We start from the raw sequence: 11,741 nt of genomic DNA, 5'->3' as shown, positions 1-11,741 counted from the left end.
AGGATAGTTGTGCCAGACTGCTGCTATTTCGAGGTGCTGACAAGAATGCACAAAACTTTGCCAATCAGACGCCCTATCAGGTGTCAGTGGTAGCTGGAAATCTAGAGCTGGCTGACATCATAAAGAACCACGGCACCGATGAGATAGGTGAGCGAACAGCGCAGGGAATAGAAGTCATCAGAAGTAGATAATAGGGAAATTATCTATTTCCCTATTATCTACTTCTGAAGTTATATATGGTAGCCAATTACATCAGCAAGTTGTACTGGTAATGATATTTCTAATGTAATGAAGTCTGCAATGTCAGGATGAGGGTTGTGGCAGTGCTGCTGCTGTTGCTGCTGCTGCTGCTGTTGTTGCCGATGATGATAATAAATTAATAACGAGAATGCTGGTGATGATGATGATACTGCTGCCAATAATGACGATGACAGTAACGTCAATTAACGTCATCTTGCTTGACATAATTCACGATACGACGACAACAATTTTCATTAATGCCTCGGTTTGTCTGACGTAACTCAAAAATAACAGCTAACAGGACATGACAACAAAAATGAGACGACTGCATCCACCCTCCACAAAAAAAATCACTTTGTCGTCGTCAATATTGATTAAATCTAACGACTTAACTCTATCTTACTTATAAACTAACTCTAACGAGGTAAGTTAGAGTAACTCTAACGAGTCTTAACTATAAGTTAACTTATCTCTTAACGATGAATCTAATTAACTAAACTTAAATCTTAACGATTAACATAATGAACTAAACGTACTTAATTAACTAAACTTAATTCTTAACGATGAACTTAATTAACTAAACTTAATTCTTAACGATCAACTTAATTAACTAAACTTAATTCTTAACGATCCACTTAATGAACCAAACTTAATTCTCATCAATTAACTCTAACGACAATCATTTCTCCTCGCCTCGCAGTTCCGTTCCGGGAAACGCCGAAGTACAGTAACCGGCGGCGTATGAGTGTGGCGGCGCATCCCGGCACGCCGCAGTACGCGCGCCCGGACCGCTGGCAGGGCAAAGCTCCGAGTCCCGCGCAGTCTACACGCAGCCTCCCTCAGTTCTCGTCTGCCGGCTCGACGCTATCGCTGTCCGACAGCAGCTCCAACATGAACCACGCCGACGTCGACGACTCCGCGAGTTCTTACAACTCGGGTGAGTGGGAGCGATTTCTGTCGCCGTGACGACCGCACGGCTTCTTTTTCTTTGAATTGTCAATTTTTTTTCTCTTTTTTTCCTTTTCCTTTCCCCCTTTTTTCCCTTTTAATATGAACCACGCCGACGTTAACGTTTACGACCCTGCGAGTTCGTATACGGTAACTCGGGTGAGCAGGGTTGATATTGGTTTGACCGGGTTTTTCGCTTTTATCCGCTCCACAGCAGGATGTAGACTAGGACATAAGCTAAACAGCCTCACATTCTAAAGGGGCTTATCAAAATCTTTTTTACTTCTTTTTTGTCAACTCTTTTCTTTCTACTATTTTTTGTTGTTGTTACTGTTTTATTATAGTTTTATTTAAGAATTTATTAAAGAAGCAGTAAGGATCGAGTATATACCTTATGTCACCGCGTCAATTTGAGTTTAGAATGCTTCGATGCAAATTGAAAATCTAGTTTAGACTGCTTCTGTTCTCTGTACAAACGTCTTTTATCCTCAACACAGGCAAGAGCTCGAATTCGACGTCGCCCGTCTATGTCAGCCCCAAGAAGAGACTGTACCCAGCGATGCCAGGCCGTACCTTCGTCTGTGTGAAGCCGTACCTTCCCAAGGAAGACGGGGAACTCGCCTTGAAGAAGGGCGACTTTGTTGACGGTGAGTCCTCCACAGCGGCAACGCTGTGGCATACATATCCGCTCTCATGGAAACACATCGGTTTGCAGTTTAAGAATGCATCGTAAACACGCGCGAGTTTATAAAGCGAAAGCGGTGAAAGCGAAAACTCGACGCGATTTCACGCAGCTGTTTGTAAAGGTAATTTTAAAAGTATCCAGCTGGTTTGCATTGTAGCAAAAAACCAAGTGTGTGTCAAGGTCACGTACGTCTTGATCTAGATCTTATCGAATGAACTGTAGCGTAACGATGGGCGTTGGTTCTCTCCTTCATGTATAGTTCTGAGTATTGGAGAGAGGGGCTTCTGGGAAGGTAAAGTTGGCCATAGGGAAGGATGGTTTCCCAACGACTATGTGGAAGAGGTCCAGATGCGGAGGAGAAAAGGTATGCCAATGCGCACATAGCTGTAGAACTGTTTTTGAGAGGCTTTTGCGAGCTGTGTGAATGAATTTGTCAGACATTTGTTTACAAACAAACGTACAAACCTGTATAGGTATTGCTAATAAATACCTAAAAATACTATACCTATAAATACTAAATATATATACTAAAAATATAGGTATTTATTAGCTCTTGATATATATATATACATATATAGATAAAGTTATAAGAACATGGTTGTACTTTTGCTTCTGTTTATTGCATACAGAGCTGTTTCGCATGGAGCAAAAGCTCCACACTTATCAGTGCATAATACAGAGTACTCTGTCTAATATCTGACATAGTACTCTGTACACTGATAAGTGTGGAGCTTGCGCTCCATACGAAACAGCTCTGTATGCAATAAACAGAGGCAAAAGTACGACCATGTCCTTATATAACTTTATCTATATTTGCTCTACTCATGGTAGTATTGAGCACTCTCGACACACGAGTTCATAAACAACCATTGGTATATATATACAGGGCCTTAGTGGCCGCCACGGCAGCACGGCACTGCCGTGGCACTATTTTGAAGAAAAAACATTTTGGAATGTGTATCTAATATGACAATGTTGCTATTCAAATTCAAACTTCAAAACATACAGTTGTACATAGTGAAAGTATAAATGCAGATTGAAAATAGGCTTATTTTTCATAATTATGTACTGATAGTATATACAATTTTGTAAATAATGGTTTATTAGTTATCATACTCATAATATATATTTGAGATACTTTAGTCAAAACATCAGCTTTAGCTACATTCCTCTTTGAAATTTACAAATTGATTTTTTTAAATGATCAGAATTGGTTGCTTTCAACATAGCCTGAAAATGCAGGAAATGCCATTTCCAGGCTCTACATTTCAAAATTTTTCTGGGGGAGTTTTTCCCAGACCCCCCGCATTGGATACATATTTCTGCAGTGGCACTTTTTGGGAGGCCACTACGGCCCTGATATATAATATATATATATATATCTATGTATATACATAGTTGACAAACATACTTACCTGTAAAGCCAGAAGCTCACAGAGACATCAGTTAATCATATAGGAGATCCAGCCAGCACGGTTGTTCATTGACCACCGCAATCTCTCTCGCAGGATCAATCACATTAACAATGTTGTCACTCAGTATAGTAAGCTGTATGTTTTGGTCTCCAAATGTATCCATCCCAATCTAGCCTAATCAACCCCCACAGACATCACAATTGCCTTGCGGGAAAAACACGGTTGTCGTTCACACTCACCGAACTTTCGCGCGCAGGATCTGACTCGGACGACGAAGACTCTGTGATACTCAACAAGAACACTCTGGCCGCACTGGTCAGCGGTCAACTCGACCACCAGCCGAAGACGGTCGTGCTGCAGCGCTCGAACAAGGGCTTCGGCTTTGTGCTGCGCGGCGCTCGATGTAAGTGCTGCCCCCTAGTGAGTCGTAACGACGCTCGCTTGTTTTTCGGTGGTTCTCGGAAAAGCGATTCTGACTTCGGCGCAAATTCCGTCGGTTCGTTTGCCCATACTACTTCAGTGCTGCCCCCTAGCGAGTCGTAATGACGCTCGCTTGTTTTTTATGGTTCGCAGAAAGCAATTCCGACTTCGGCGAAAATTTCATCTGTTCGTGTTCGCACTACTTTAAGCGGGTGTTACGATCGAATGCGTAAAAGATTTTATTGCTTCTTAGAAGATGTTCAGATTTAGACAGTTTTCGTGCGCTGCGCTCGCACTTTAAAGCCCATTTTAACCACGCGACACGGTAAAGGCTTAACTGCTGCACAGTAATTTGATTCGTTCGGAGTGGAATTCGTCACTCATTCTTCGACTTCGAACCTCTGCGGAATTCCGTCGAGAAAAGCGGCAGCTTTGCCGGGTTTGCTCGCTTGCGTGGATGTACTGATGTTTTGCAATGCCAGCCATACAACAACATGGATGCTCGCGGAGAGTGCAGAGAAGTACATCGTTGTTTTATTTGCTCGTCCGTCTTTCTTGCAGCCCTCGGAGCGAAGCTGAACTTTCATCCGACGGATCAGTTCCCGGCGCTTCAATACTTGGACGATGTTGACAAGGATGGCATGGGTTGGAAAGCAGGACTGAGGCCGGGGGACTTTGTGATCGAGGTGCGAATCAAGGCATGATTGGAGCGTAATCTCCTCATTCAACCAGCATTTGCTGGCACAGCTCCCTCCGATAAACCTATCATCTTTCTCGCTTCTCTCTCGTTAGCACATCTTTTTTCTTAATTCCTTTCATGTTTTCATTACCCTCTCTTCTTTTTCCTTCTCTATGGTTAATCCATCTTTCATTTTTTTCTGCCTCGATCGTTACTTTTCTTTCTTCTTCTTCTTCTCTCTTGTTAGCCTATCATCTTTCTTCCCTCTCTCATGTTACAAGCTCTTCTCTTCCTTCTCTCTCACTATAACCTCTATCCATTCGTCTTCTCCTGGTACAAATTCTTCTTCTCTCTCTCTCATTCTTCCTATTCTTCTTTTTCGTTCCTTCCTTCTCTCTCACTATTATCTCTGTCCACTCTTGTTGCAACCTCTCTTCTCTTCCTTCTCTCTCACTGTTACCTCTCTTCATTCGTCTTCTCCCGTTACAAATTCTTCTCTTTCTTCTTCAACCTCTCTCCTCTCTCACGCAGATAAATGGTGAGGACGTGCGGACCGCGACACACGAGCGCGTCGTGCAGCTCATCCAGGGGTCCGGCGAGCTGGTCGCTCTCAAGGTCATCACGGTCAAGCTGGACCAGAACACGAAGACGATGACCTTGCCCTTGCAACGCAAGTCCGGTGAGTTGTTTTTTTCCGCGATGCTATGTGTGACTGCGTCTTGGCGAAGATTGATGATGATTATTATTATTATTATTATTATTAATTCTTTATTGCATGTAATTCAAATACAAATACATCTACTGAAGAGTCAAAGACAGTCTTTTTCATGGAGAAAAATCTGATGGATGCAATACTGTTGAGCATGAGCAATTAGGGTTGTCGTATATGTCAATGATCTCGATTGTTGTCGAGTCTCGTCACACTGGGAGGTTTGGTGATTGCCGAAGTCGTGTTTGGCTGAGGGTGTCGAATGCCCTTGAGCTGTTCTTGACGCTGTGAAATCTTAGGTCCAGTCCCTCAGCTCCCACTGTATCGCCTTGGGACTAATTGAGCAACCGACATGTTCTCTAACCAGTTAAACGATCGTAATTGGCGGTCGAAAGAAAGGGCAAGTTACGTGCGTAGTACGTAGTAGCATTAGACCCTCAAGCCAGAGCAACGTCGTAACTCACCCCCCCCCCTTCCCCCACCCTGGCCAATTTACAGGTTTTATTGGTGATGGTCTTTACTTTCTCCGCTTTGGTCGTTAAGCCAAGACGTGAGAGCGTTTACGATGCGAGGATCCCGCATTACCGATTTTCCGTCGGTCGTCTTCCAATTCTTTCCGGGCTTAAACTCACATCATTCACGTTGTGCTTGACACTATGGATTTGTTTTCAGCGCCCAAGCCACCGGCCCGCGATCCGAGAACGTCTCTGTCGGTCGGTCGAGCGAGGGCCAACTCCATGGTGTCAAAACTCGCAGAGATAGGTACGTGTTATCCATCTAATACTGCTGCTAACACTGCGGTGTACGTTTCACTTCAATGGTGTAGTAGTGGTAGTGGTAGTGGTGGTGGGGGTGATGGTGGTGGTGGTGGTGGTGGTGGTGGCGGTGGTGGCCGGTGGTGGTAGTGGTAGTGGTAGTGGTAGTGGTAGTGGTAGTGGTAGTGGTAGTGGTAGTGGTAGTGGTAGTGGTAGTGGTAGTAGTAGTAATAGTAGTAGTAGTAGTAGCAGTAATAGTAGTAGTAGTCAGAGCCTTAGGTAGAGAATTTCTATGTAAGGCTCTGGTAGTAGTCAGATATGCTTTAATTGTGTAGATACTGGTCGAGCGTTCTATCTCATTGAATAAATCTACACAACCTTGTAATACTATAACAGGTTTCGTTATTGTGTGGCCGCTTTTAATAAAGATGGTAACGTGATAAAACTACAATAGGACATTGTGACATTGTTTAGAATAGCGGCTTTGTTTCGTTTTTACATTGTATATAGATTGTGTTTCGTGTGTTGGTTGGCATTTCTCTTGTCGGTGCGTCATAATGATGTAAATTTGAATTTCAAAGTATGTTTGAGCGCATGCTTTAGCATGGTATTGCCAAGTTCTGCTGCCTTGTAGCAGCTAAACTCACGCTTTCAATCTCAACAGTACAATAATGAATGCCGTCTTTTCCGATTTGATTCGAAAGGAATTTTAATGCGATTATAAAGTAACGCGTAACACGATTAACGGCAGAGAAAGAACAGTGGCTGTTAGAAAAGAGCACTCGCTGTAGAACGATGTAACAATAGAACTGCAGAATCACAGAAGTGAAATGTACCGCTTGCCATATGTTTTGCGTCACACCGTGTCGACGATGATATGCCGCCGTTAGCGGAATAACGCTGAAGGGGTCGTTGTCATATCAGGTACTACAGATATGTACCCGAGGTACATATATGTATACACAAAGTGTACCAGACTTGTACTACAGAAGTGTATCCTAACCCTAACCCTAACCCTAACCCTAACCCTAAACATACCTCATATAAAAATAAAAACAATACTAAACAACCTAAAACTACCTCGGGTACATATATGTAGTACCCTATATACAACAACGACCCTTCGTGCCGGAATAACACATCACGATTAACGGCATAGAAAGAACAGTGGCTGTTAGAAAAAAAAACACTCAGTGGAGAACGAAAGAACTGTAGAATTACAGAATTGAAATGTAGTATGTACCATACGTTTTGTGTCCCACCGTATCAACTATAACATGACGCCATGACATCACAGATGTAAAATGTATCACTTGACACTTTGTTTGTGTGTGTGTGACTGACCAACGAAGTGAAAAGTTGAAATGTTGGCAATTTGTGAGGGTGCGAAGCGACCGAGCGAGGGAGCAAGCGACCGAGCCGGGGGAGGGTGTGGGAGATGGAGATTTTGCAATTATTACACTAAAATGGAGCGATCTGGTGCATACCTGAGGTGAAATTCTTGCAAATTTTCAAATGGGAAATTCTTCTTTTTTTTCTTTTTGCTCGGGGGGGGGGGTTTGTGTGAACCCCCCGAACCCCCCTGGCTACGGGCCTGTACTTATATATATATGTTACGTATGAGTATTGATGTACTCGTGTATCTTACTTATTATACTTCATGTTGTTGACTTCCTTCTTACAGAGGCGTCGATGGCGAGACGCAACTCCGTCTCCTACGACTCGGAGGGCCGCTCCACGAAGAGTAGTTCCATCGAGAGCCTCCAGACGGCGCTGGGGGGCGGCGAGCAGCCACGCACCGCCTCCATCAAGGCGCGGCCGACCTCGCGCCGGATCACCGCGCAGGAACTCCAGGAGATATTCGTCCGGACAGGGGGCGTCACCGCGCGAGGACGACGACGACGAAGCGCGCCGCGGCGGCGGCGACGGCGGAGCCGGCAGCAAGCAGCGGGGTCTGCCGAACCGTTACGCGCGTCGCAAGGCGTTATACAACGGCAAGCAGTTCGCGAGCACGCCTGACCTCAAGCAGCTGCAGAGCGACGCGGTCGCCGCGGCGACGCCTCCTCGCCCCGCCGCCGCCGCATCTCACTACGCCGTGTCGGCCGCGCCGCCACGCCGTGCGCCGATGTACAAGTCGACAGAGAGCCTCCCGACCGGCGTGCTCCGCGGGGGCGCCACCGCCGCGAGCCCGCGGTACGTAGGCGGCAGCACGAGTCGCGCCTCCGCCGGCAGCGCCGCGACCCTCACCGCCGACATCGGCTCGTCCACCCGCCTCCGCTCGTCGTCGATCACGCTCCCGTCCTCGTCCGCCGCCCAGGCGGCGCCGCCGTCGAGCCATGGCGGCAGCGACCTCTCGGACATCGAGGCGATCAGCTCGGAGATGGACGAGCTGACGCGCGAGATGGAGCAGCTGTGCGCGTCGTCGTCGGCAACGACGAGCGACGCCGACCGCACGCCGAAGAACTCGCCCGAGCGCGACGCGGCGCCCCCTGGCGGCGGCGGCACCGTCCCGCCGATACACGCGTTCGTCGCTGCCGACGGCTACGTCGCCTCCGGCGTCATCAAGCAGGTGATGGTCGACGGCGACAGGAAGTCGGACGGGAAGTCGGACAGGAAGTCGGAGGGGAAGTCCGACAGGAAGTCGGGCAGGAAGTCGGACGGGAAGTCGGGTCGCGCGGGGTCGCGGTCGGCAGCGGCGACGAGGCACGAATCCGACTCGGAGGCGGACTGGGACCTCGGACTCGCGAGGCCGCGCCGAGAGATGGCGCCACGTGGCGGCCGCGGCGGCGGCGACAATGTGGTCACCGCGTACAGCCTGGACGGCGGCGACATGTACTACAGCAACTCCCTGCCGCGCAACTACCAAAGACGCATGCAGATGGAGCCACCGTCGTCGGCGCCGCGCGGCCGCCGCGCCGGCGCCCCCTACGGGGAGAACTCGGAGGAAGTGTTCATACCGAAGCCGGACTATGATTCGCCGCCGACGCCGCCGCCGCGCGATGCAGCGTCGTCGTCGTCGTCGTCGCAGGACAGGGTGCGCCGCGCGCAGCGCATACGCTCGCACAGCGTCTCCGAGTGCCGCGCGGCGCCACGAGATGGCGCCGCCGATGCGAGGCGCGCGAAGAGCGCCGAGGAGGAGGCCGGGCGCGAGCGCGGCGGGCAGCAGCGGGCGTCGCCGCCGCGAGTGAGTCCGGCGAGGGACGGGTGTCTAGCGGATGCTATCATGATCGCGGCGCAGGCACGGGAGAAGCGGCTGCAGGAGCAGCAGCAGGAGGCCGTGCAGCAGCAGCGGGCGTCGCCGCCGCGCGTCGCCGCCGTCGCCCCGACGCCCGCGGTGGCGCCCTCTACTGAGCGAGACTTCAGCACGCAGCACGTCGGCGCGCTCATGAACGCGATCGCGAAACGCAAGAGCCTCCTGGAGAGCAGCAGCGGCAGCGACCCCGAGGACAGGCAGCAGGGGGCGCCGGCGTCGACCGCCGCAGCCCAGCAGGGGGCGCCGGCGGACGACGACGCGGGGGAGGGGACCTCGCCCTTCGGAAACGAGTTCGCTCGCAAGCTGGCCGCCCGCCGCAGACTCGTCGATTCTCACGGCGACGTCGCCAACGGACCCGCGGCGCCACCTAGTGGCGTCGCCCCGCGGGCGAAACCGACCCGCAGCAGCGGCGGCCAGGCGAATTCGGTCGCGGCGGCAAACGGGGTCGCGACCCGAACTCTCGCGACCCCGGCGTACGCTCCGGTGTTCTCCGCCCCGCCGCTGTCGACGTCAACGGCGTTCGTAGACCCGGAGCTCGTGCGGGATTATCCGACCACCGCGCTCCCGCCTCCGGACTACAGCCCGCCACCAGGGGGTGACCGCGACGACTACTACTACGTCGCCCCGCCCGTCGAGCCGCCGGAGGCGTTCCGCGGGTCTCCGGTGGCGCCCCCTACCGCCGTCGCCGCGCCGCGATACGACATCCGCACGCACGACAACTACGTGACGAAGATCGAGGTGCAGCCGGAGCGGACGTCGCCGCCAGGGGGCGCCGCCGCGCGCGCGCAGGCGCTCTCGCCGGAGTTTCTGCAGCGCGTGCCGGCGGGCGTGTCGCCGGACAAGCGCTTTCGCTTCACGTCGCCGCCGGCGCCCGTCGTCGTGCGAACCGTCGAGGAGGGACTCGAGGTGTACGACGTCGACCTCGCCGCCGCCGCGCTCCCCCAGGCGGCGCCACCGCCGCTGCGGGGTGCCGCGTACCGGGACGCGCGTCCGACGGTGGTCGCGCGCGAGCCGCTCAACTCGAGCTACTCGAGTTACTTCTCGAGCTACTCGGACAGCAGCGACGATTTCAACACGATCAAGCGCGCGCCCGCCTCCTACCTCGCTCAGCGCACGCCGCGCTGGTCCCCCGAGGCCGGCTACCACAGCGCCACCCCGTCGCAGATAACGCCGCCGCCGCCGCCGCCTCCGGACGACGCGCCCGACTACATCGCGCCCGAGTTCCGTAATGGCGGCGGTGCCCGGCAGGGGGCGCCGGCGGCGTTCTCGCGCGAGGCGTACTACCGGCATAAGTACGGACTCGACGACGACGACGAGATTATGAGCGCGGCGTCCGACGACGAGATACTGACCGTCGATCTGAACGGCAGCCGCGTGTCGATGATGGTCAACGGAACGACGCACGAGTGGTCGTCGCCAGGCGGCCGCGCCCGCGCCCCCGCCGCCGCCATCCCCGCGCGCCGCATCCGCAGCCCGCAGACCGTCCGCCGCATGAAGGCGGGGTCAGGCGGCGGCGGCGCCACCTGTCGCGACGGACGCTCGCCCGGCCGCCGCTCCTCCCGCTCCCCCGCGCGCTCCGGACACCGCTCCCCCGCGCGCTCCGGACACCGCTCCCCCGCGCGCTCCGGCCACCGCTCCCCCGCGCGCTCCGGCCACCGCTCCCCCTGGCCGCTCCGGGTACCGGTCGCCGTCAGAGGGCGCCGCCGGCCGCTCGGGGTATCGCTCGTCGCCGAATCGCTCCACGGGGGTGCGCTCCCCGTCGCTCCTCGTCGGGAATCGTCCGGGGACTCGCATCCCCGTGCGCGGGTTCCCGGCGCAGCGCCGCTCCAAGTCGCCCGTGGCGCCCCCTGGCAGCGGCAACCACCACCACCACCACCAGAGGTCGCACCCGAGCGCGGGTAACGTCGCGGTGCTGACGTTCCGCGAGAAACCGATCGCAAACTGGTCGTCGGACGACGTCGCCGATTGGCTGGACAACCTGAAGCTGAAGGCGCTCAAGCAGCGCTTTGTCGCGGGACAAGTGAACGGTCAGAAGCTGGTCAGCTGGTCGCGGCAGGGATTCGCGGGCATGGGCATCAAGTTTGCTGACATGGCGCTGATGCAGCAGTCACTGCAGAAGATGAGGGGCCAGCGATCGCGCACGTACCAGATCTGATTTCGCAGTCGCTATGCATACAATACGTCGTCATTGTCGCTACGCGTACAATACGTCGTCATTGTCGCTATGCGTACAATACGTCGTCATTGTCGCTATGCGTACAATATGTCGGCATTGTTGCTATGCGTACAATACGTCGTCATTGTCGCTACACGTACAATACGTCATTGTCGCTACGCGTACAATAAGTCGTCATTGTCGCTATGCGTACAATACGTCGTCATTGTCGCTATGCGTACAATACGTCGGCATTGTTGCTATGCGTACAATACGTCGTCATTGTCGCTACGCGTACAATACGTCATTGTCGCTACGCGTACAATACGTCGTCATTGTCGCTATGCGTACAATACGTCTTCATTGTCGCTATGCGTACAATACGTCGTCATTGTCGCTACGCGTACAATACGTCGTCATTGTCGCTATGCATACAATACATTGTCATTGTCGCTATACGGGGCCGTAGCTACTAGAGGAGA

General features: G+C 52.6%; 1 protein-coding gene across 1 annotated transcript; it reads left to right on the top strand.

Annotated features, from left to right (window-relative positions):
* Positions 1-16: 16 nt before the first annotated feature.
* LOC106810210 (SH3 and multiple ankyrin repeat domains protein 2-like) lies at positions 17-7,898 on the top strand. The gene is made up of 9 exons (XM_014813494.1): positions 17-147; positions 941-1,177; positions 1,686-1,835; positions 2,133-2,237; positions 3,545-3,691; positions 4,270-4,394; positions 4,919-5,066; positions 5,769-5,858; positions 7,536-7,898. The coding sequence occupies exons 2-9, from the start codon at positions 982-984 to the stop codon at positions 7,868-7,870; spliced, it is 1,296 nt and encodes a 431-aa protein (XP_014668980.1). The 5' UTR covers positions 17-147; positions 941-981; the 3' UTR covers positions 7,871-7,898.
* The last annotated feature ends 3,843 nt before the right edge of the window (positions 7,899-11,741 follow it).

This window comes from Priapulus caudatus, unplaced genomic scaffold, assembly GCF_000485595.1.
Source record: "Priapulus caudatus unplaced genomic scaffold, Priapulus_caudatus-5.0.1 Scaffold419, whole genome shotgun sequence".
NCBI lineage: Eukaryota > Metazoa > Priapulida > Priapulimorpha > Priapulimorphida > Priapulidae > Priapulus > Priapulus caudatus.
This window is presented reverse-complemented; position numbering and strand designations above follow the sequence as displayed.